General features: G+C 46.9%; 7 protein-coding genes across 7 annotated transcripts; 3 read left to right on the plus strand and 4 right to left on the minus strand.

Annotated features, from left to right (window-relative positions):
• Positions 1-1503: 1503 nt before the first annotated feature.
• Positions 1504-2770, minus strand: LOC113566343 (extensin). Its single transcript, XM_026991595.1, has 3 exons — positions 2696-2770; positions 2020-2514; positions 1504-1938 (listed from the first exon to the last, which is right to left on the minus strand). Exons 1-3 carry the CDS (start codon positions 2768-2770, stop codon positions 1504-1506), a joined length of 1005 nt encoding a protein of 334 aa, XP_026847396.1.
• A 552-nt stretch (positions 2771-3322) lies between these two features.
• On the minus strand, positions 3323-3859 carry LOC6599755 (extensin). The gene has a single exon (XM_026991596.1). The coding sequence runs from the start codon at positions 3857-3859 to the stop codon at positions 3323-3325; it is 537 nt and encodes a 178-aa protein (XP_026847397.1).
• A 1580-nt stretch (positions 3860-5439) lies between these two features.
• LOC6599754 lies at positions 5440-5926 on the minus strand. Its single transcript, XM_002024788.2, has 2 exons — positions 5873-5926; positions 5440-5815 (listed from the first exon to the last, which is right to left on the minus strand). Exons 1-2 carry the CDS (start codon positions 5873-5875, stop codon positions 5483-5485), a joined length of 336 nt encoding a protein of 111 aa, XP_002024824.1. The 5' UTR covers positions 5876-5926; the 3' UTR covers positions 5440-5482.
• A 3392-nt stretch (positions 5927-9318) lies between these two features.
• On the minus strand, positions 9319-12319 carry LOC6599753 (extensin-1). The gene is made up of 4 exons (XM_026991597.1): positions 12263-12319; positions 10132-10905; positions 9691-10068; positions 9319-9627 (listed from the first exon to the last, which is right to left on the minus strand). Exons 1-4 carry the CDS (start codon positions 12317-12319, stop codon positions 9319-9321), a joined length of 1518 nt encoding a protein of 505 aa, XP_026847398.1.
• A 2798-nt stretch (positions 12320-15117) lies between these two features.
• On the plus strand, positions 15118-15732 carry LOC6599752. Its single transcript, XM_002024786.1, has 2 exons — positions 15118-15123; positions 15187-15732. The coding sequence occupies exons 1-2, from the start codon at positions 15118-15120 to the stop codon at positions 15730-15732; spliced, it is 552 nt and encodes a 183-aa protein (XP_002024822.1).
• A 1019-nt stretch (positions 15733-16751) lies between these two features.
• On the plus strand, positions 16752-17646 carry LOC6599751 (skin secretory protein xP2). The gene is made up of 4 exons (XM_026991598.1): positions 16752-16799; positions 16933-17020; positions 17096-17394; positions 17476-17646. Exons 1-4 carry the CDS (start codon positions 16752-16754, stop codon positions 17644-17646), a joined length of 606 nt encoding a protein of 201 aa, XP_026847399.1.
• A 1081-nt stretch (positions 17647-18727) lies between these two features.
• On the plus strand, positions 18728-21349 carry LOC6599750. Its single transcript, XM_026991600.1, has 2 exons — positions 18728-18808; positions 19553-21349. Exons 1-2 carry the CDS (start codon positions 18728-18730, stop codon positions 21347-21349), a joined length of 1878 nt encoding a protein of 625 aa, XP_026847401.1.
• Positions 21350-23803: the final 2454 nt, after the last annotated feature.

The raw sequence follows: 23803 nt of genomic DNA on the forward strand, positions 1-23803 counted from the left end.
TACAGTTTCCGGCAAGTGCTTCTTTATTTATACAGTTAGAGCTCTGGCCCGAGAACCGCGCGAGAGATGGCAGCCATAAAGCTGTCTACGCCGACGCTGCGTAGTCGAACAGAGACGATATGGCATCAGACTACTATCCAGATGATGGCGCGGCCTGTCAGCCAAGCGGCGTTTAGCATCAAGACACTTTGGCAGCAGCCGGTATTCGCTATTCGTATTTCAATGGCTTATTGAATCGAATCTCTTAATTCGCAGTCATCCGCGTTGCGTTGGCTTTTGTTTCAGAGATCTCTCGGTATGGCCAAGAGTCATTAAACTTGTTGGGTTTTATGATAGCCAACTATAGCCAACTATTTGAGATACTTTTTTGTGCCAGAGCCCCCCCCCCAAAAAAAGACCAAGATATTTAGGAGTCACTAAAATTGTTAGAGGAGGGTAAAGACTTCTTTGCTGTAAAATAACCCCATGATTGTCATGTAACATTAACTTCCTGTTTTGTTGAGGTACATCAAGAGAAAAAAAGCCTTGGGAATTGAATATTTTCATGGATTTGCAACGAGAGTGGAAATATATTTCCTGCACCCCTGAATACTCGCTTCGCGCGCTTGCCAACCCCCGTCTCGCTCGGTTCACACGCTCTCGCCGATATGTAACGAGTCGACGATGACACACAACTTTTTTATACAATAGAGAGATATCTCTATATATTACAAAGTTTTCTGTTTCAATTAAACACATTTAAATCTAAGTGAATTGTCTTTCAATTCCACTTTCTTTATATTTAAGAACCACATATTCAAGGTCTAGTATAGTAGACCAGTAAAACTAGTAACGATTAGTAGTATAGCGTATATTTGATTCGTTTTAGAGTTCAATCTGGCCTAGTTCACGCTTGCCCCATCTCTGGACCAGCATTGAAAGAGGTCAGAGGCTGTCGTTTGATAGCTGGCGGCTGCAATTGGCGATTAGCGAGTGTTTCTGTAACAGACACCGACCCCAGCGAACAATCAATATCTGTGTATCTATATATATATATCTTTTAGCATCATTTTTCATTCCTAAAGACAATAATTATAGACAGCTGCAGGTGATGATGAGGCCAGACCAAAAGACCAATAGCTGAGGCTTCAGCTACTTCGGTTGATTGGCCGCAATCCGCTTTTGGGGGTCGCGCATGGCGAGATCCAATTTCCAAGCCGTGGAGCCTGTGTCTGTGTCTGTGTCCCTTTTTGGACGGCTCGAACCTCTGGCTAAATGTCTTTAATAGGTTCGACCTTGAGGCTGCTGTCGAAAGAGTCACTCAAACAATGGATTGGTGAAATATCTCAGGCTGGAGTGTCGGAGTTTAAATTTCATTTCGTTTGCTGTTTTGGTTTTGTTTTAAAATGATTTTAATAGAGAGAAAAAAAATAAAAAAAATTTGCAAAGCTTAAAAATAGATGCAGTATTTATGAGGTTGGGTGTATCGGAGGGGGGTGTGTGTTCGATGGGGGGTGTGGCGGCCTATTGCCTGAAGCGACGCAGTGGCGGCTTGTACTGGTAGCCCTGCTCGGGGACGTGGACGTGGTTCTCCGACTGCAGGGGCAGGGCGTACGATGGTATCGGGATGTGGAAGTCGATCTCTGGCTGATGCTGGTGCTGGTGGTGGTGATGCTCCGCATTGGGCGGCAGGTAGCTCGACTCTGGCCGGGGCGCGGGTGGCAGGTAGCTGGTCTTGGGCGCCACTGCCGGGGGCGGTGGTGGCGGCGGCAGACTGGGAGCCACCTTGGGAGGCAGATATCTGGCCACGGGCTCCTCTGCGGGCAGGTACTTGTTGGCCGGTGCTGGTGGCAGATAGCTCTTCTCCGGCTTGGCAGGAGGCAAGTAGCTGGGCTTCGGTGCAACGGCTGGTGGCGGAGGTGGTGGCGGCAGGCTGGGGGCGACCTTAGGGGGCAGATACTTGGGTGCGGGTGCAGGTGCAGGTGCAGGGGGCAGGTACTTGGGTGCGGGTGCAGGTGCAGGAGGCAGGTACTTGGGTGCAGGCGCGGGTGCAGGTGCAGGGGGCAGATACTTCACTTCCGGCTTGGAAGGGGGCAAGTAGCTGGTCTTGGGGGCTGGCGGCGGTGGTGGTGGCGGCAGCGACGCCTTAGGTGGCAGATACTTCTGGCGAGGCTTCTCCGCTGGCGGCAGGTAGCTGCTCTTCGGAGCCGGCGGTGGTCCTCCATAGCTGTAGCCGCTGGGAATGTTGAACTTGGGCTCCTGCTCCACATGATGGTGATGGTGGTGGGGCTCTGGCTGGTAGTGCAGATCTATGTGCAGATCGTGGTGGCCATCTTGGTGACTGGCGTGCGAGGAGTGGGCATGGGCATCGTAGTGATAATCGTGATGATCATGATGGTCATGATGATCGTGATGATCGTGATGATCGTGCTCGTGATGGTGCCCGTGGCCACCGCCCCCAAACAGATGGGACACATCCGCCCGGACACAGACAGCAGCAAGGCCTGCCAGGGCCAACAGGATCAGCATGGGTTTCTGCAGGAGACGGAAATGATTATAGCTACTCCATTTGGGATCGAGGATGCGGCATGCCATCTATTTACCATTCCGTTGGGATATATTCCTGCGGTTCCGACGGTGGACGATGCTGATGTTGCTGCCGTTTGCTGACGGCTTCAAGTAATGTCACTATCGTTGATGGCCCCCTCTTTTATACTCCGATCGCAGTCGCAGCTTCCTCAACTCCAACTCCAACTCCGACTCCGACTCCAACTCGATCTCGAATCTCCATCTTGAGGTTCGATCTTTGGGCAGCAATCAGCAGCATTAGTTTATGCCCAAAACAAAGGCCAGCGGTGCATAATTTTCGGTTCGGTTTTCTTCACACTTTTCTTGCTTTTCATGAACTTGTGATCCGATCCACTCGGCCGGTGGCAATTATCGGCGTGTGGTTTCCTTTCCCCCCCAAACATTAATGCTATTTTGGATTTAATTAGCCGCACAACAAAAGCTTCGTCCGGCAGCCACCGGTGGTCCGTCAGAGGCGCCTCATGAATATGCAGCGGATGCGTCGTCGAAATATAAATCGTGAAACGTGAGACAATTGGCGGTGATTGACTCGACAGCCACTCGGCCTTATCCCGCCGCATAATGCAAGAGATATCCAAAGTGGATCAACGGGGGGATTAATGGGGTTAACAAAACAGCATTTATTATACGTTGTCTCTAAATTATATAATCCTAGGCCTAAACGATTCAAAAAAAAACAACAACAACAGTCCAGGACGGGGCGATACTTCAGGGTTCGGGGTTCAGTGCAGTGCAGTGGTGTGTTGAGTGGTTCCTAGAACACAAACGCCTTGGCGGGCGCCTCGTAGTGGTATCCGTGCTCCTCCTCTGGCTCCGGCTCCGGCTGTGGCTCTGGCTGAGGGGGCGGCAGGTAGGTGGGTGCTGGCGTTGGGGCAGGCGTTGTGGTCGTTGTTGTGGTGGTCGTTCTCGGTGGGGGAGGTGGCAGATAGGTAGGGACGGGCGTGGGTGGCGGTGTGGTCGTCGTTGTGGTCGGTGGTGGAGGTGGCAGATAGGTTGGGGCAGGTGTGGGTGCCGGTGTCGTTGTTGTGGTCGTGGTTGTGGTTGTTGTTGGTGGCGGCGGCGGCAGATACGTGGGCACTGGCTTCGGCGGCAGGTACGTTGGCGGCGGTGTGGGTGGTTCTGTTGTGGTTGTCACTACCACAAAGGGCACCACCGGCTTGGGATAGTCATAGCCATAGCCCTGATGCTCCTGCTGATGCTCCTCCAGGAGTTCCAGCGGCAGATGCGAGACATCCCCGGCAGCCAGAGACAGCAGCATGCCAAAGGTGGCCAAAATGAAGAATTTCTGCATGAAATGCCCCAATTGAAGACCGTTATCGTGTCGCGGGATAGGGTATAAGGATTTTGAAGACTCACCATGTCTGTTATCGTATGTTACACCTTGAGCTCGTAGACCACAAATGATTGACCAATACCACGGGTAGCTGTTTATTTATAGTCGAAAATTCTAAGACCTAGTCCATGGGCTCTCCAAAGGCCAATTATTATCATTTAAATCGATATCGGGCTTAAGCGCGATTCATGGCAGCACCAGCACCAGCATCGGCATCGGCAAGCATTCTTTGTATCGGTAAAAATGTATCTGTCTCAGTTTCGCTTTCAGTGTATCTGTAGCGCAGTATCTGCCTCTGCCTCTGTATCGGTGTCCATGTTTGTATGAATTATTAGCGCCACAATGCTGTTGCTGTTACTGTTGCTGTTGCTGCTGCCTCTGTCTTCATCATTGTTTCTGGCTCCAGTCCAAAATCTCCGCTTCAGAGCCATTATCTTTTTTTATGAGCCCCCATGGTGGGGCTTTTCATCAGCGTCGTCACTCCAGCGTTGGCTCAAGCAGCGCTTCAGTTTCTGTGGCATTGTCTGTGGTGTCAAAGTGAGCCTCTGCTTCCGACCCACTGCCGGCTGACCCACAGCGATAGAGAGGAGAGGAGCTGCTGCTGCTGCTGCTGCTGCTGCCGCTGCCGCTGCGTTAGTTCCGCCGCATCGGGCAGCGTTGTAAGAGCGATCCGCTAGCTGTCATAAATCATTTAGACTTCATTTATAATAATTATGGCGCGCGCTGCCTTTTGCAGCAGCTCAAGAAGTCTCCAGTGGAGTAGAGTGGCGTGGAGTGGAGTGGCGGCCAGCGTTTCATGGACAATGACGGACAATGAAGCTGTCTCTGGTCTCTGGGACATGAGCTTGCGGAAGCAATTCCAAATCTTACAAATCAATACAAGAATCGGAGGCACAGGTGGGTGTTAGGTGGTTTGCAGATGGGGAGACTGGAATATAAATTTTGACAAATTTCCCATCTCTTTAACGGCAGCGTTTAAACAACTAATTAGTTGGATTAGAGCGTCGCTAATCGCGATTTAGTAAACAAACAGTGACAGAGCCGTGGCTCAACTATCACTTTTTGTTTCATTCTTCGGCGGATAATTTATGCGGGTTGTTGAACCGCCCCAAACGGCGGTGGATCGATCCGATCCGGCTGATCGATTGTCAAGTGCCGGACGGAAACTGGACGGCGTGTGCTGTGCTCGCCTCTTGCCAAAAATCCGCGTAATTTATGCCGATTATGAAATTAATTGTCGTTCTTTATGGCCATTTGTCTCATCGTCTTCAATGGCTAGGCCTGTGTCTCTCTTCATAGACCCGAGACCTGTGCAAATTCGTAACCGGTTTGGGATTAAAGGCATATTTTGTCAAGCATGAACATTTATTTTAGCAAGACGCTAAGTCTACTACAATCCGCAGAGATACGACTAGATGGAATCTCGTTCTAAGCCGAGTCCAAGGCAAGTCTTAGCCGTAAGCCCTGCCCAAGGGCTTCTGGTGAAAGGAACGCCGCTAGATCTTAGGGGGATTTCGATTTTATTATCTTTAGACAGAAAACTTTGGTACAAATTCGAGGGGAAACAAGGTAGGGTCTCGCTCAGCTCTTGAATCGCCTGCTGGGCACCTGGTACTTGTAGCCGTGAATGCTGCTGGCACTTTTACTGCTGAAGGCGGATATTGGCTGGGATTCGTCTGCTGGCTCTTCGGCCTGGCCCAGCTCTGCGTCGGATGGGGCCACGGGTATGGCGTCCTGGGGGAACTCCTCGCCCGTGGGGAACTCGTTGCTGACCTCCAGCTCCAGCTGGGTGACCTTGGGCACGTCGTAGACGAAGCCATTACCAGAGCGCACCAGCTGTGAGACATCCGATGTGGCGGAATGCAGACAAACCGTCAACAGCAGCAGCATCAGCAGGCCAAAAATGGAGAGACGCTGCAGGGAAGAGCGTGAGGCGAATGTGTGGCAAGAGGCTAATGACAAGGCGCTTACCATGGTATCGTGTGTGATCTTGACTGGGGGAATGGAATGGCTCTTAGAATGGAGTTGGATCTCGGTCGCTTCCAGCCAAACGTTGCTCGAGCGAATGCAAGCGCCGGCGCTGAGACCCCAACTATTTATACTTCTATATGTTCGCCTCATTTGGCCAGGCTTTGCCTCACTTTATTAATTACGCCAGAGCCACAGCCACAGCCACAGCCAAAGCCAAAGCCGATCACGATGACGATGCTGCCGATGCTGGCAGCAGCAGAGAACGGAGGCCCTAGATAAACAACCAAAGATACAACGAGCGAGCACTACAAATAAAATGCTACAACATCTCCATCGCCATCTGCGCTGCCGTCGCCTCATTGCCAAGGCCAAGACTTGTTTTGTGGGGTCAAGTGTCAGTGCGTTGCCGCGGACCCATACACAAGCCTTTTGTCTTAGTCGCATTTGTTAGAGACTCTCGCATTGACTTGTATCTGAATTAATGATTCTATGCTCTGAGAGCCGTTGACGGATTTGTCTCTGCCCCCAGCCACGTGAGCCGTATCGAATCCCCCCCATGCAAATCAATAATTATGCAGCCGAGCCCCGATCCCCGAGCATATAAAGCGCCGCCATACGTTTCCGTTTCATCAGTGCTTTACGGCTGGGCAAATGCAGATCCACAGATTCTCGCACAATTTATCTATGCCAGCCTCCAACGGTATGCATAGCATCTGAGTGGACAACTTGGACAAGATTGATTGAATTTTTCGCTGGATCATTCCGCAGACTCGATTGGGCGGGGGGCATCCGTATTCCACTTGCTTCTACTGAATGAATACCCAGCACACACGACACACCCACTAAGCAAAGCCGATTCTGATCTTCATATGTTTTTGCTGCCTGCAAAATATACTCTCGTATATCCAATATCGTCTAGCTGTCACATAGAAGTTTAAGACCACTTTTATACCGGCTACTCGAAGAGTTTAGGCCAGAGAGAGCAATTATCACCGCATTATCCAACAGATAAATGCATCCCTTTCGCGAACAGCAATACCAAAAGACAGAGAGGGAGAGAGAATACTGCAGTCATCGTTTTAATTACTTCAAAACGAAGGGGGAACGTTGTGAGTCGCAGCTACGGCCGCGACTCTACATTTATACCCTCATTCAGTATGGCTCCCCTCCTTCGGGGGGACACACTGCACCGAGGAGAGTGTGTGAAAGAGAAGGAGTGAGTAATCGCGTGGATGGCGTTGCGTAGCCACTGAAATTTCATTTCCTTCTGGCTATAATATTTATTCGACCTGATCCACATTGGGCAATCTGCTGCATATGCAGCGCATGCCACAGATTTTCGTCCTTCGTGGGGTCGGAAAAGCACGGAACAATTTTGAAACAAACTGGCTGCTCTTCCTCTTATAGTCTTTGTGAACTAGGAGTCAAACAATACGGACAGACGACCAGACGGACATACAGACATGGCTATGTACATATATCGGCTATTGATGCAGATCAAGAAAATATATTTTCCTTATGGGAAACGCTTCCTTCTATACTCTTTTTGAGTAACGTGCATACAAATAATGTAAAAATTGTATATATGTATATAACGGCCCTTGCCGCTCCTAACAACGTAGCCCCACGCTTTTGGTGATATAAAAAAAAATTTTATTTTTTACTGACCTCTACATGAATTACTGGTATACAAAATAAACAACCATTTGGTGATTAGTAAAAGACTACTTTTAGGCTTTAGGTATATTTCGATTTTTGAAAAATAAATTATGGCATACTTGATGTGCGAACACATGATATCCTCTTTTTAGCTGCCAAGCGATTGGCAGGACCCTCCCGAAATCTAAATCACGTAAGGAGCATGCTCCTGAGGTTAATTAAAAACAGTATGCAAAGAGGACAGAAAAACAGTAAAGATACACTCTCGTCTCTCACTTACCTTTTGTCCCATATTCTTGGGCGGTTAGGATTTCTTTGCTGCATTTGCTGCTCCTTTCTCTCACACAAGAAAAGCCGGCAATTCTGTGGAGCGTGGACCGTTAGACTACGAAACCGCGCGACTATTTCGAACGAACGATTTACGAAACGAAAACGCAAACACACACACGAACGACAAAAAAAATTCCATAGAAATTTCAATAAGAGCACATATTTATGGTATATTCATATAAGGTGAGCCAACAGGAGTGAAGTTTCGTGTGGAAGCACCAACGAGAGAGAGTCAGATCACCAATATTTTGAATGCCCCACCCCACCTCATAATGAAGCGCTTGGTACGAGAGAGCGTCGATTCTAAGAGCTCGCTCTTTTCTTATTGCTTTACTCCTCTTCCTCACTGCGTGAATTACATGATGGAGTGGGAAAGGGACACAGCTCGGTGCTTCTTTTGCATTTTTTGAACAAACAAACACACGCACATTGCCGACCGAAGGAAAAAAGGGGTTGTGCATAAAATAGTATGTTTATATATTGTATATCAAATGCTAAAATTTTTACACTTCACTTTCACTTCGTTCTTTTGCTTTCCTTCGCCGCTCTGCATTTTTGATATATTTTGCCCTTTTGCCACACTTGATCAAGCACATTTTCTTTCATAGACAAACAGTTTTTGTACATTTTTAATTCAAGTTCCTGCACCACTAGACAACACAGCTATGCGACAGTTTTCCCGCTTGATATTTGACCATTTGCCCGATTTTTGAAACGCGGAGCCGACTTGGAAATGCGCGCTTGGACCGGTGTGAAAAACAGTGTGAGAGCGGTGCCGATTTGTATGCGTAGGTGGATTTGCGGCTCGCTCATTCCATGCTCTCCTCCATGAGGTAAATAGACAAGGTGGCGCGCTCACGCCACGCGCTCTATTTTCGAGTCATACTTTCCTCAGTACAAAGCGTCAAAGCGCTCTTAGCAGGGCCGAGCGTAAAAGAAAGCCCGAAAGAGAGTAGCGGACCACCTTGCATAATTTTATCATGCTCTGTCACCATCCATGCTCTCCCTCTTGTGCGCTTCCTAATTGCTCTCTTTTTGCATATTGACATTTGTTTCTGCTATTTGTCTTCTCCCTCTCCCACCCTAAGAGAGCGAAAATCTGAGCGTTTGCTGAGTGATCACATGTTAATACAATGGTGTGAGGGCGTGAGTGCGTGAGGGTTAAAATGTTTTGCATCTGCGTTGGAATGTGGAGGGAGAGCGGAGAAGAGGCCGAGGATGTAATAAGAGAGCCACTAAGCCACCTACGCATACAACCACGACATCGTGATTTAATACTATACGAGTAAGCGAGACAACACATGCATTTCAATTCGATTGATTTTAGTTTATTTTGACAGTTATCCAAGTGTATTCGTCTTTCCTGCGAAAGCCCAAGCCACTGCATTCACCATTCGTTCAAAAATACGTCTAATACTTAATGAAGATTCTTTATATTTACAAGAAGCCTATGTAGCCTAATAGTCGAACGATGGCTGGGGATCGTTGGGGTAGCTGTAGCCCTTGGGACCCTCAGGCTGGACGTACACTGGTGGTGGAGGAGTGTACACCACTTTCTGCACTGGCGCTGGTGGGGGTGGTGGAGGAGGAGTGTAGACGACCTTCTTTACGGGTGCGGGGGGCAGGTACTCGACCTTTGGTGGTGCGGGCTTCACGTAGACGGGTGGTGGAGGAGGAGTGTACACGACTTTCTTCACGGGTGCAGGTGGTGGTGGAGGAGGAGTGTAGACAACCTTCTTCACGGGTGCGGGAGGCAAGTACTCGACCTTGGGAGGGGCGGGCTTAACGTAGACTGGTGGTGCGGGAGTCACAACCTTCTTGATGACAGCCGGAGGGGCGGGCTTCTCGTAGGTTTCGAATTTGACCGAGGGCTGACCGTAGTGGTAACCGTCCTCCTTCAGGATGCCAGCTGGCGCTGGTGGTGGTGGAGGAGGGGTGTACACGACCTTCTTCACGGGTGCCGGTGGGGGTGGTGGAGGAGGAGTGTACACGACCTTCTTAACGGGTGCCGGTGGGGGTGGTGGAGGAGGAGTGTAGACGACCTTCTTCACGGGTGCGGGGGGCAGGTACTCGACCTTTGGTGGTGCAGGCTTCACGTAGACGGGTGGTGGAGGAGGAGTGTACACGACCTTCTTCACGGGTGCAGGTGGTGGTGGAGGAGGAGTGTAGACCACCTTCTTCACGGGTGCGGGAGGCAGGTACTCGACCTTGGGAGGGGCGGGCTTAACGTAGACTGGTGGTGCGGGAGTCACAACCTTCTTGATGACAGCCGGAGGGGCGGGCTTCTCGTAGGTTTCGAATTTGACCGAAGGCTGACCGTAGTGGTAACCGTCCTCCTTCAGGATGCCAGCTGGCGCTGGTGGTGGTGGAGGAGGGGTGTACACGACCTTCTTAACGGGTGCCGGTGGGGGTGGTGGAGGAGGAGTGTACACGACCTTCTTCACGGGTGCCGGTGGGGGTGGTGGAGGAGGAGTGTAGACGACCTTCTTCACGGGTGCGGGGGGCAGGTACTCGACCTTGGGAGGGGCGGGCTTCACGTAGACCGGTGGTGGAGGAGGAGTGTACACTACCTTCTTAACAGGCGCTGGTGGGGGTGGAGGAGGAGTGTAGACCACCTTCTTCACGGGTGCGGGAGGCAGGTACTCGACCTTGGGAGGGGCGGGTTTCACGTACACTGGTGCGGGGGCAGTCTCCACGGGCTTTTCGTAGGTTTCGAACTTGACCGAAGGCTGGCCATAGTGGTAGCCATCCTCCTTGAGGGCTCCGGCTGGCACAGCAGGGGTGTACACCTTGGCTGGTGGAGCGGGGGTGTAGACCTTAGCTGGGGGAGCGGTGTAGACGGGGCGAGGAGGCGTGGGCTTGGGGGCCTGGTAGATGACGGCGGGTGGAGCGGACTCCCTCGGCACGTATGGCACATCGATCACGACGGGATTCGACGGGGGATCGTAGACGTAGCCGTCCTCCTGCAGGTTGTTGCTGTGCGAGAACAGATGCGAGACATCTGCACTGGCGACGGCCACCAGGGCGAGAGCGATGAGAAGTTTCTGCAAATGAAACCACCAGAAACCACATGATCAGTATCAATAAGATTGTAATCCACACTCGGCAAATATCCATGACTATACCGGCAATAGTCATACAAAAAAAAAATACAAAAATAAAAATATTCCACAACTGTTTCACGGTTGTTCACTCGGTTTTTTTTTTTGGTATATCCTTGGTATCCATTCGCACTACTCCACTGCTTACCATTTTTGCTCAGAATCAAATCCACACGACGAATGCAGAAATGTGACTGTGCCGAAGCACCGCACAACGACATTATTTATAGTTCAGCGCCTCAGGATGGGCCAAAATGTTTTACGGCAGAAGATTCTCGACAGAGCCGCACCGAAAACTCAACAGAACCTGCTTGGGCTGGCTAACCGGCTGCTGCTGACGCTCTTCCTCTGGCTGGGGCGCTGCTTCGGCCTCTGCTTCTGCCCGAGAACGACACCCATAAAACCCCATCTCATTTTCTGTCAGATTCCAGGCGTTATACATTTTAGCACCACGAAACAGACGACAAATTTAGTAGTAGTTTTGACAAAAAAAAAATAAAGAAATGAGCCCGACCAAACCATATGCAAAAGACGTAAATGAGCTTGTATTTAATACGAATCGGGATGGTTTTTAATAAAAATCATAGCCAAAAGAAAGAACAAAACACAAAGCGTAGCCCAAAAATATCTATATAATAACTTAGAACCAAAGACAACTGTCTGCGGTCTGCGGGTCGTGAGTGGTTTGAAAAAAATGTATAATTTAAATTCAAGAAAAACCGGTGAAATATGCACGAGCTATATATGTATATGGGGGATCGGGAGTGATCATAGATAGAGAGAGTAGAGTGTCCCGCATGCGTGCGCATAGCCAATCATGCTCGATAATTTTTGGCAAATATTTGTAGAACAAATCGATAACCAGTAGGGGGCTCAGACGGACAGCCCACCATGTGTCGCGCCTATCGCGATGTTGATGGAGCCACTTGGCACTTAACGACATACACAATGACACTCTTTCTTCTTCCTCTTGCCACAAAAGAAATAAATCTTAGCATAAATTAATTTCGCATTTATGTGAAACTGTTTGTGGAATGTTTTATTTATAAGAGCATTCAGAGATTTGCATAAATTCCCAAAAAGTTCCGCTTGAAACAAAGTCAGGCGCTCTCTCCTTCTCTCTCTCTCTCTCTCTTTATCAGACTCCACATTATCGCAATTACTCACTGCAGCTGTAATGACCAAGGTCGCCCTTCACGCAATATCAGCATCATCCAGAGATCTGTGGATCAACCACAGATGGGGAAACAGCCTCCAGTTGGCAACCGGTTGGTGATGCAGTTCCCTTCTTTACACTGACCTTTGCCTTGGCTTGCTGTTTGTGGCAAGGGCAGAGGCGAGACCCACTTTCCCTCATGCTCCTGACCCACTGTTCGCCCGGATTCCTGTTGTTTCTGAACGCGCAACTAATGGATCTCGATCCACAAGCCAAAACTTGCTCTTAAATCGATTTTGAGCCATTTGCATGCTTTGTTTTTAATTAAATTTAGATTTAATTAATACGAATCTGCAACTTTTATCGCATACGGAATTCTTCAAAGTCTACAGTTAATTCCGTTATGTGAATTGATTACCAAAATTAATTGTCTCTTGTCATCAATGCATCATTATATTTCTTTCCAACAAAGTTCAAACTTTGATAATGACAGCTTCCCAGGACGGAATCGAACGGAACAGAACAGAACCCTCCCCAAACAACTGCTAGGTCGATCGTTGAACTAAGCGTAATTTATAATTTTATGCTGTTCTTTTTATAGATTTTTTTTGGGGGTTTTTTTCTTAATTTATTACGCAATCTTTAGGGCGTATCTTAGAGCCAAACAAACACGAGCATAAAATCGCATAGCTATCGAAAAAATCTGGTTTCATTAATATCAAACGCATACGTCATGCCTTAGATACAGTCTTCGTCACTTGAGTGATCATAAAGCGTTATGCTATAGCTCACTGGAAATTCGAGATGCGATGCTATGCCGTTTACTCACGCTAAATGGCTGTTAGCGGACTCATCTTTCAGGCCAATTTGTCCGGGGTTGTTCGATGTGTGTATTGACCTGATCTACCCATGTGTTACCCCAAAGTTTCCGGCATTTAAATGAGTTCTCAGCCATCATTCGTTCGCTAAGTATACGTGTGTATATAAATTCAGCTCTGATTACTTCATCCGAAATCATCTTTGTTTGCGGTTTAATTAGATGGATCTTGGGTAAATGCCACACAACGGTAAACTGGTTTAAATTCCGAATATACACACACATAAATATATATCATAATAAATGTATCTTTTAGATGGAAGGTATTTTTGTTGAAATAACCAAATGTGTATCCCACGCGTAGGAACAACATGACGCAGATCGGAAATTGCACAACTCCCCGTAAAATCGTAAAACCGATCCGATTTTCGTTAGTTAGCCATAAGCCACTCGTTTTATCCAGAAACCTGTTCAATTAGTTTAGTGAATGCTTTAGAATTTAGTGTATACATATAAATTCTCATATTAGGCATAATTAAGAACAAGTTTTGTTCTATTCATATTTCTTCTCCTGCTAAAACCACAAATTCCTGCCTCGCTTAATGCAAATAATTTCTTAAACTGCTTATCAATCCCCCAGCATAGACACACCATCTAATGCTATACATTAATCTTCAGGCAGGGGGGCAGAAGAATCCGTAGAGTTGTGTACATCAATTAGCTGCTGGCCACGGAAGCCAAGTAAAAATACTCACTGGATGTTTGGCAGCCTTCTTGCAATTCTTGAAAGAAACCGAGAACAGCAAACAAAAAGTTAAAGTTCATTCAAAATACAACAACAATTTATGTCAAGCTGTTTTATCATTTATTTATGTATTTATTTAAAGCTAGATTACGGCTAAAAGTTATTAAACCAACTTACAGTTCCTCTGGCTTACTTATTTTTATTACTACTTTTATTTATTTAAAAACATTTGTTTCTTTTAGGAATGTGATGATATCAGCTTTCAAGTTGTATAAATCAGCCTAAAGAGCACATCCATTGGGCAACAATTTTGATCGTCTTGCGGCTTGTGGAAACTCTGCAATAAATTGATAATTTTTCCTTGGTGGCAAATAAGAATGCTAGTTGGTTTTATTTACACGAGTCGTACATCTTGACGAACTTAAGTCCAGGTTACACCGTAAATAAAGCCTTAAACTCCGCTCTCTGAGGCTAACTCTACTCCTGGCGTTCCAGGACAATCCTCTATTCCAGCTGAGGGTTCTCACTGCGGCCATATGGGCTAGGGGCCAGGCTTGTCTGTCCTTAGATCGCACTGTACTTGCCGCTCGTTGAAAATACATTTTGCCAGATATTCGCAGTACAGCCTGAAAGTATGCGTAATATATAGTCTGCAGGGTGTAGACTTCGTGTAAAACTCACGTAGAAATGCCATCTCCGACCAAATCCGATTGGTTTCAGACAAAACAACAACTTTAATTCACAAATTATATTCATATGATTATAAATAGGTTTAAAAAACTTAATTTAAATTAAAAAAGAAACCCTTACCCTAGAAATCATTTAAAAATTAAGATAAAATCTCTTCAGGCTTGAGTGTGATGTACATTTCTTTGATCTTGTTTGTAAGGGAACCTTGAACAAAGATTTCTTTTAAGATTTGGCTACAAGTTCTCTAGAATTATGGTCATGGACAGGTTACAGCTTTTGGAGAGAGCCCCATCCCCAGCCACAAGCCGTCAACCCGTTTTCGTATAGTTTAAACAACTATTCCTTAGCTGTTGACAGGTAGAGTATATTTAAGCGTCTCTCATATCTATAAACATTAGGCAGAGTATGCCCTCGTTGGCTTTACTTCAATCTACACATATTTTCCGCTGTACTTTCAAAAAGTGAAAGATTCTGTCTGAAATAAGATTTAATGGATTTTATTGTCTTGTTTCGCTGCTTCCATTTCGTATTGATTCCCCCCAAAAATTGTTTTATTGCAGATCTCTGAACCCAATATCTCCTAACCTGCTTATTTTAAATGAGGCGCAATCGCATCTTCCAAATGCTTACAATCCCATACATATGCAAATATATATCTATACTAAGTAATTTTTAAGAGACCTTATAAATACGAAATGATCCAGCTTTCAAAAAAACAGTTCAATTGTTCGACTTCGACTGATCAACATGGTGGTGGGCATTTTGGAGCTTGCACTCTTATAATTTTTCGAAACTGAAGTTCTCTTTTCCTTTCAGCGCGTTTTATTTGTGACTTTTGGAGCGGCCCTCCTGCTCCTTCTGGGCCAGGTTGAGGCAACTTCTCTGTCGAGAACTTACCTGCCGCCCCAAGTTCAAGTGCAACAAATCGTTTCCCGTCCGCAGGTGGTGCAGGTGGTGCAGCAGCGCCCTGTGATTCAATCTGTTGTGGTGCCACAGCGCACTTATCTCCCTCCTGCCCCGAGAGTGGTATCGGTTTACAGGCCGGCTCCTGTTCAGGTGGTCTCCATTCCGAGGGCGGTCCAGCATCAGATCATCTCCCGTCCCCAGGTGCAGGTGGTGCAGCAGCGTCCTGTGGTGGTGCAGCAGCGCCCTGTGGTGGTTCAGCAGCTTCCTGTGGTGGTTCAGCAGCGTCCTGTGGTGTTGCCACAGCGTACTTATCTGCCACCAGCCCCAAGGGTGCTGTCAGTGGTTCGTCCAGCTCCCCAGGTGATCGCGATTGCTGCCCCCAGGCGCACCTACCTGCCCCCCCAGGGAGCTGCATCATCGCTGAGCGAGCAGTACGAGCAGCCCGAAGAGATCTAGTAAAAAAATTCCGTCAGGGCAACTCGACGACTGGTTTGTGGGTTAACCCACACACCGCAAACTATATTCTAATGCTAATTCCCGATGGAGCAGAACAGAAACGATCAGAGAAATGCAAAAATACATTTTGATACGTTTATTTGCATGTCTGACGCGATTCGATCCTCAATGGATTTGCATATTCCAGAATTAGTATTTAGACAATAAAGAAAGCGCAGAACAACATCAACGAAAATCATATTATAGGGCCATTAGGGCCAGTCATTTTGTGTCCCAAATCCCACAAAAAGCCTAAATTATTGTATAAAGAACGGCCACAGAAGACGTTAACCTTTTGAGAAGAAGACTCTTCGCTTCGAACTGTCTGTTTGCTCTTGAGCCTTCCCTATGATCTATCCATCTTTCAGATAATCAATCAACGTATCATTCAACCTATCGAGTGGCACATTAAGTCATTAACTTTTGGCATTAGATTTTGTTTCAATAAGCGGCTGAAGCTAATGGTTGACTCGGATAGTTTATGACCTGATAACTATCCAAATATCGTGGCCTGGATTCGTGTGTGTCGTGTATCAATAACTCCCTGAAGAGAGCCAGCTACTGTTTGGGCCACTGATCACCGTCATTAAAAGTATCTCGGTGTTTAGTTGTAGACGTTGGAGCCTAATCGAGTTAAATATACATTTTCTCAAACAAAAAGCAAAAGCGAAATATCAGGTTTGTGATAATTTGATTTTTGGCAACAAAAAAATAATGCTGCAATACGGTATAGCATGGTATCCTTATGAATATTTATAATCGCATAGCGTCGCGGTTCTCTGCCGATTGACAGCCAAAAAATGAGAGTTTTTATAATCCATACACTCCGGTACACCCGACCCGACCGAGTGGAGTGGAGTGGAATGGATGGAGACGAGCCACACATCTGGTGGCGCGGCCGAAGGTATTTGGCTAATTAAACAAATTTTTCGAGACAAAATGCGGAGAAAAACGTTTTGGGGGTTCTATTGATTTATGATATGGCAGCACTTCCGTTTAAGTCCGCAGAATCGGCGACTCGTATAAAAGTACAGGAGCCCCAGCATAGAGATATTATTCGATTCGTTGCCCCATCAGCACACAGATCATCAAAAATGGTAAGGATCTAGCAGCTGTTCCCTATCCTATCTGGCCTGCGGATTACCTTTCCACTTCCCACAGAAATTCCTCGTCTTGGCTCTGGCTTTGGTTGGTTGCGTGGCCGCCGATGGTGGCTACAACTACGGAGCACCCGCTCCAGTGAGGTCTTATCAGCCGGCCCCTCAGGTACAGCATAATTTTGCGGCCTCCGCTCCGGCTCCAGTGGCTGCCCCGGCTCCAGCGCCAGCTCCAGCACCAGTGTTCCAGGCTGCTGAATCTGCCCCAGCCCCATCTAGAAGCTACGTGCCCCCAGCACCTGCTGCCTCCGCACCCGTCCAGTCCTTCGCCCCTGCTCCTGCACCAGCTCCAGTCTTCCAGCCTGCTGCCTCTGCCCCGGCTCCAGTCCGTTCCTATGTGCCACCAGCACCAGTGCGGCAGCATCATTTTGCTGCCTCCGCTCCGGCTCCTGTTGCTGCTCCTGCTCCGGCTCCCGCTCCAGTCTTCCAGCCTGCTGCATCTGCCCCGGCTCCTGTCCGTTCCTACGTGCCCCCTGCACCCGTTGCTGCAGCCTCCGCTCCCGTCCAGTCCTTCGCTGCCCCTGCACCAGCTCCCTCTCCAGTACAGTCCTTCGCCCCTGCCCCCTCCTTCCAGGCTCCGGAGCCAGCCCCAGCCTTCGAGGCTGCCGCCTCTGCCCCGGCTCCAGCCCGCTCCGGCTACGACTACAGCCAGCCCCAGTCCAGCCAGGGCTACAGATACAGGACCGTGCGTCGTCGCGTCCTGAGGCACCGTGCTTAAGATGGGAAACCCCAGAAAAACGACACCGAAATAAACGATTATGTACCCAATTTCTGTAGAACTCTTACTTTTTTTGGGTGTGAAATGATAAACTCAGCTAATCTAAAGAAGGAAGCGTTTTCAGCCACAAAAGTATATACTAGATAAGAATCAATAGCCAAATCCCCATGAGCGCCTGGATCCCAGAGACTATAGTAGCTAAAGCTGTGATAGCACACTGAATCAAGGGTATTTACCAATTTTGAACCACCCCTTTCCACGCCCTCAAAAGACGAGAATCTGTGGCATCCACAATTTCAAAAATATGAGAAAACGCAGAATCGTTAAGAATTTAACATATATACTAGACTGTGGAATTTAGATCATATCGGATCATTATTATGGAGGGAATAACAAAATCTATTTGCAGTGGTACACCTTGCACCCGCTTACTCATTCTCTCTCTCTCTCTCACACCACCTTCTTCGTGCAGTGTGCGTGTGGCGATAGCGGTAAAATGAAAAGAGTTAAAAAAAGAGTTACTCTAAAATTCTAATCGTGTAGATCAATAGGTGTAGAGAGGATGAATGAAGTTAAAGAAATAACAATAGAACTTGACTAACGTGGGTCCTCTGTTTTCCCCCTTTCTAAAGACAACTGCAAGCTAAATTTGTAAAAAATATGTCGTATAAGTTTAATAAATCAATAGATATGCATGTAATCAAGGTGAATTATATTTTATTTTTCTATGTTAGTATTCGAAAACCGAATATTTAATTTGAACATGGGTCTGTTTCTTTTTACTAAGTAATTTTTCTCTCAGTGTAATTATACGTAAGCGCCAGAATTAACTGCCGCATGCTCCCTCTCTCTCTGTCTTTTTGTATAGCTGTTCGAATTGATTTTTTGGTTAATGCGGGGAGGGGGATATCTCTCGGAATTTGTATAGCACTCTCAAGAGAGATGGGCAAAATACACAGACAAAGAGAGGGACCACGACCGCTAGTTATGTTCTAATGTTAATACTTGCTCTTCGGTTATCCCCTTTCTACATAATGACCTACAAATTTGATAAGATTTGTAAAACGTTTTATCTGTTTCTATGTTTCTGCTACATCTGTCTCCCTCTTTTTCGCTGCTCACACCAGCCTCAGAGGTTTCCATCCGCCAGAGCCTGCACGAGGTAGAGTGAGAGAGTGAAAGAGAGAGAGAGAGAGAGAATGAGAATGATTGAACCCGTAGAAGGGGTAGGGTAGCCACAGCCATTTTATTTGTTTATTTTGGCTATAATAACCGGGCTAAACCAGATTCGGCAATCTTGTAGATATGCTAATATTCTATGATTATCCGTTTTCGGTTTTCTTGTATTTTCAACAGATGTTCATCTTTTGTGCGCGAATATAACACATTATAATAATAATATATACATATATCAATCGAAACACCAATTTGTTGATGGGAACATTTATGTTTGTTTGGCCAAACTTTTTTGCAAAATTAATTGCAGATACAGTTATCGAAGAGTGTCTCTGGTTTGAGAATAGGATCAAAAACCCCACTTATCACTGAGGGGTGGGATCGATAAATTCTAGCGCTTTGATCTGTGACAAATTTACGGCGTACTTTCGCTGTGCTTTGCTGGAATATTCATTTGTATTTAAATGGCGAACATTCAATGAGAACAAATGGGTCACATAAAGCATCAAATGAATTTCTCACGCTACCGCCAACAGGTTTCTGGCCTTCAGTTTCGGTTTCGTTGGGGTTTTGGGGGCTCGAATGCACTTCAATTGGATCCCCAAAGATTGTATAAAAGTTGCATCTAGAGCGGATAAGCTTCACTGGCATTTGCACAATGGTGAGAGATCAATGAGGAACTGAAGTACGGCTAAGCTTGACTAATTCTTAGGTTACTTTCATTCCACAGAAATTTCTCTGTGTCCTGCTGTTGTGCATCCTGGCGGCTGCCTGCCTGGCAGATGTTTCCCATGTGAAACACCATAAGCATCATCGCCACCATGATGACGACGAGCATTATAATTATCTGCCACCGTCGGAGGAAAAGGATGACCTGGAGCAGCCCTTCTACAAAAAGGAGAAGCACACCAGTGAGCGCGTGGTCTACCACAAGGAGGAGGAACACGACGAACTACCCCGCCATCAGCATCACCACAAGGAGCAGCACTACCACCACGAGGAACCCAAGAAACAGCGCGTGGATCACTACCATCACTACGACAAGAAGCCGGAGGTGAAGACCGAACATATCCATTACAAACACGACAAGCCGCAGGTCCGAACGGATAATAGTGGGGACCTGTTCACTCCGGCGGCCAGCCAAGTCGTATATAGACGGCGCCGTCCCCACCGCATAACCTACGCCAGTGCCCCCAACTCTGTCTTTCACACGCACACCCAGATCAACGTCCAGTCGCAGGACTCGGAACTCAACTCGCTCACCCGCCCAGATCTCCCAGGAGGACAGCAATTGCCAGCCGGAGCCCAGGCACCCACTGGCGCACAGGCGCCAACAGGAGCTGGCTTCCTGCCCAACTGCCAGATTACAGGAGCTGGCAATGCTCCTCCGGGCTGTGGACCGTCGGATCCACTTGGAGCTCAATTACCTGCAAGCGCTTTGGTTCCAGGTGCTGGGCTGCCTGCCAATCAAGGAGCTCCGATTCCAGCCGGTGGGCAGTTGGCTGTTCAGGGCAATGGCCAGCGCCCACAGAAACCCTCTCGTCCAGGCGGATACGGCGGCGGCTATGGTAGAAACAACTTCTTCTTCGATCCATCGCTGTCTGCTCAGCTGGGCACTGCAGGCTTCCCCGTCCCTGTTGGCGGTGCTCAGTTGGCTGCAGGTCAAGGATTTCCCAACCAGAATCAGTTTGACCCCTCTTTCGGTGCCCAGTTACCCGCCGCGGGTCAAGCTCCTGCAGCTGGCGGCCCTTTCGATCCATCATTTAGTGCAGCCGCTCAACGGCCGGCGGGTGGACAAGCACCGCTCCAGAATCAGTATGACCCCAATGCACAATTCGGAGGTCAGCTGCCCGCTGCCCAACAGCCAAATCAACTCGGAAATCCCGCTCTGGGCGCTCAGCTGGGAGTTGGCCAGGCTCCGCTTGGACAGAGGCCGAATCAGCCGAGTCCTCCTCCGTTCGGTGCTCAGCTTGGTGCTGGACAGGCGCCTCTTCAGAATCAATTTGATCCATCTTTGGGCGCCCAACTGGGAGCGGGTCAAGTGGTGCCACGTTTGCGCTCTGGACGTCCACGCAACCGTTCCAACTACCAAGGTCTAAACGTTCTCAATGGCAATGTGTTCGGGCAGCCGCATCTGCAGGGACCAACGAATGCTCTGGGCAACCAGCAGGACACTAACATCATCGATGGCAACTTCTACAGCGATCCTAGCGTGCACCATGGCCATGGCCATCATCGTGCTCTGGTCTCTGTCAATGGCAATCAACGGTCGGTTCTAGTGACGGACGCGGATCTTGATGATGCGGATGACGATACCGATCCCACTTTCCCACTGGGTTTCGCGGCCAGTAGCCCACAGGCTGCCTATGCGGCTGCTCCCAAAAAAGGCAGGAAATCCAGTTTGAACAGGCACAGCAGCTCAAAGGATGATGACTTTGACCTAGGAACAGCTGCCTCAGAGCACGATACGGACTACCGTGAGGATGGCTATCACTACACGAAGCCCAAACACTCGTTTGAGTATTGAAATTTGTGTACAAAATAATCTTATAAATACTCAAAAATGAATTATACTTAGCAGCATTCGGCTACAAGAGCAGTCAAACAATAGCATACTTTTTAGCACCCTCATGGGAGCTCAATCTCTCTAAAGCTCCCATTTCCGGTTGGGGCTATGCTTTTTAAAGCTTTAAATATAGCTTTTGCTGTGTGCTTAACACAGGTTAACACTAAAATTGTTTCAAAGTTAATAGGAGTACAAAATGTTCTGGTTTTATTCATTTTGGCGGCCATTTCGATCACCAGATTGTGTTGATTTCGATTTCCTTATTCTTTGCTTATAAACACTTAACCTTAAGAGTTCTGTCTTCTAGTTCTCGCATAAAAATCACTTATGATTATGATACACGTGTAGACCAGTTTAAACATCTGCCTCTTGACAATGACTTTAGCTGCTTTTATTTTGATGGAAAAATATCAATAAATCCATAAGGAAAGGAAACTAGTTCAGCGCGTCAATAGCAAACCCATACTAGTGCACTCAGACACTCAGAAAAGTATAAAAGATTCATATAGTGAGAAAGAGGGAGAGGAAGGGAGAGGAAGGCAAATATTGAAAATCACACACATGGGCAAAATGAATTGTCGACATAAATTTATGCGATAATTTAGATTCGATTCTCATGCAAATCCAATAAACTAAAAACTAAAATCAAAATAAAAACACAAAACACAAATAAAACAAAATCTATTGTTTCATCGGAAGAGAAGACACATCGGACTGCATAGAGATAAAGAAGCAGAAACTGAAACCGAACCGACAAACAGTTTCAATGGGACAGCCCTCTTTCAGTATGTATTGACCTGGCTAAACAAACCACCTTTTGAGTATGCAAGACATGGACGATCAAACGATTTTTGATATTTTTCGGTGTATGAATACACACGTATTTTTGGCAACGAGGGCGGGGGCCCACTCAATGGTTATATTCGCCAATCAATGTCAATATTTGACTGCCATCTCCTGAATCAAATGTAGGCGATAGCATCTATCTTAGCCTGTATGTCACTACACTACGGGCTTGACCCGATCCCCCTGCAGCTGCAGCAAAAGCGGGGCTAATAGAAAGCTCTTAGTTTTGGCCCATAAATTAACCCAGTTCACCTACCTCCCAAAATTAACTCACTTAAGTGAGCCACACTTTGTCCACAAAAAAAGGGGGGTACAAGTAGCATTAAATTAAAATAATTAATGGCAAACTTTCAGAGATCAAACAAAACTCTCTGGAGGCATGAGCGTGTGGAGCGGTGGGGCTTTGCATAAATTGAACAAAGAGGGAACTGCGAGAGGGCCAAAACCTGACCCAGCTAGGAGCCCCGGCTCGTGGCTCAGCGGCGGCTCATTACAGAGATATAAATTTTGGGAACAATCTGTGCGAATTTCGGTCCGCTTATATTGTAGCTATGCAAAGCGAGTGAGTGGGGGCTTATCGTCGAAATGTGGAGATGGAGTTCAATGATCCGCATGCCCGCCCGCTTCTTTTGGGAACCATTTTTATTGGCTTTAATGTTCCACAAGCTGAGAGTTACAGCGTGTTATTTACGTTCTATGATTGTAAAGAATTTGTCGGGCGATAAGATCTGCTGCTCTGATCTGATCCAATCTCATGTAATTCCGACTTGCGTCATATGTTAAACATAGCCGAATGGGGGCCCACAAGATGATTAATTCTCAGACACTTGGCAGCAACATAATTAATTTTAGACAGCCGACAACTAAAAATATAATTTCAAGCCTCAATCGTACTTCAATTCCCATCATTCGATCCGCTAACCACTCGAAGAGCCGCTGCCTGGCTACAAAGAATCAGAATTCGAATTGGGAATCAGCCAGAACATCATTACATTGCCAAGCGATTTGAAAGGAAATTGCCAAATTTCGGCTGCCACGCTTATATGTACATTATTTATGGGGGCCCCAAGCCGTGCGTTAAAAGTGTGCGCAAGTTTTTTTTGTTCTTCCACTCTTCTTGGCTTTATGTTTTTTTTTTTTTAAGACATCTTTGGTTTTCGTTTTGTCTTCTTCGTGACGGTGGAGATGCGCTGCATGGCGATGGGGGCACTTTCTAGTCGCCGACTCGGACGCTCGGAAGATGAGAACTGGTTTCCAGAATGATTTATCATACATTTAAGTTTTTGGTGGAAAAAAGAGCATCTAAAATAGCTAAAACAAAAGCTGAATTTATCATAAAAGACTAAAACGTGTACTTGGCAAGTGCAAATTATGCGCTTAACATAACGAAAAGTGTATGCTCTTTCAATTTAAGGAGTATTATTGTTAGGTAGAAGGTAAAGTATCTCAAAGATAGGATGTCATTTTAATTTGTATAATCTTTAAACTGTGTTTACAAAAATTTAGATTTAATTATTACTTTATGAAATAATAATATAAAAATATAGAGCTTTAATAAAATTGTTATTT

This window comes from Drosophila persimilis, unplaced genomic scaffold (genome assembly GCF_003286085.1).
Source record: "Drosophila persimilis strain 14011-0111.01,24,50 unplaced genomic scaffold, DperRS2 tig00000676-arrow-arrow-pilon, whole genome shotgun sequence".
Classification (NCBI taxonomy): Eukaryota; Metazoa; Arthropoda; class Insecta; order Diptera; family Drosophilidae; genus Drosophila; species Drosophila persimilis.

Coding starts and splice junctions, on each gene's coding strand:
- LOC6599751 (XM_026991598.1), top strand. CDS start 16,752: ATGGCAGCACTTCCGTTTAAGTCCGCAGAATCGGCGACTCGTATAAAA. Junction 17,021..17,095: donor ACCCGCTCCAGTGAGGTCTT/ATCAGCCGGCCC, acceptor CGGCTCCAGCGC/CAGCTCCAGCACCAGTGTTC. Junction 17,395..17,475: donor CGGCTCCTGTCCGTTCCTAC/GTGCCCCCTGCA, acceptor TCTCCAGTACAG/TCCTTCGCCCCTGCCCCCTC.
- LOC113566343 (XM_026991595.1), bottom strand. CDS start 2,770: ATGGAGATTCGAGATCGAGTTGGAGTCGGAGTCGGAGTTGGAGTTGGA. Junction 2,515..2,695: donor AAGCTGCGACTGCGATCGGA/GTATAAAAGAGG, acceptor CGTCTCCTGCAG/AAACCCATGCTGATCCTGTT. Junction 1,939..2,019: donor CTGCACCTGCACCCGCGCCT/GCACCCAAGTAC, acceptor CCCGCACCCAAG/TATCTGCCCCCTAAGGTCGC.
- LOC6599750 (XM_026991600.1), top strand. CDS start 18,728: ATGTTTCTGCTACATCTGTCTCCCTCTTTTTCGCTGCTCACACCAGCC. Junction 18,809..19,552: donor TCCGCCAGAGCCTGCACGAG/GTAGAGTGAGAG, acceptor TTCATTCCACAG/AAATTTCTCTGTGTCCTGCT.
- LOC6599753 (XM_026991597.1), bottom strand. CDS start 12,319: ATGAGGGAAAGTGGGTCTCGCCTCTGCCCTTGCCACAAACAGCAAGCC. Junction 10,069..10,131: donor ACGAGAAGCCCGCCCCTCCG/GCTGTCATCAAG, acceptor GCCCCTCCCAAG/GTCGAGTACCTGCCTCCCGC. Junction 9,628..9,690: donor ACGAGAAGCCCGCCCCTCCG/GCTGTCATCAAG, acceptor GCCCCTCCCAAG/GTCGAGTACTTGCCTCCCGC.
- LOC6599755 (XM_026991596.1), bottom strand. CDS start 3,859: ATGCAGAAATTCTTCATTTTGGCCACCTTTGGCATGCTGCTGTCTCTG.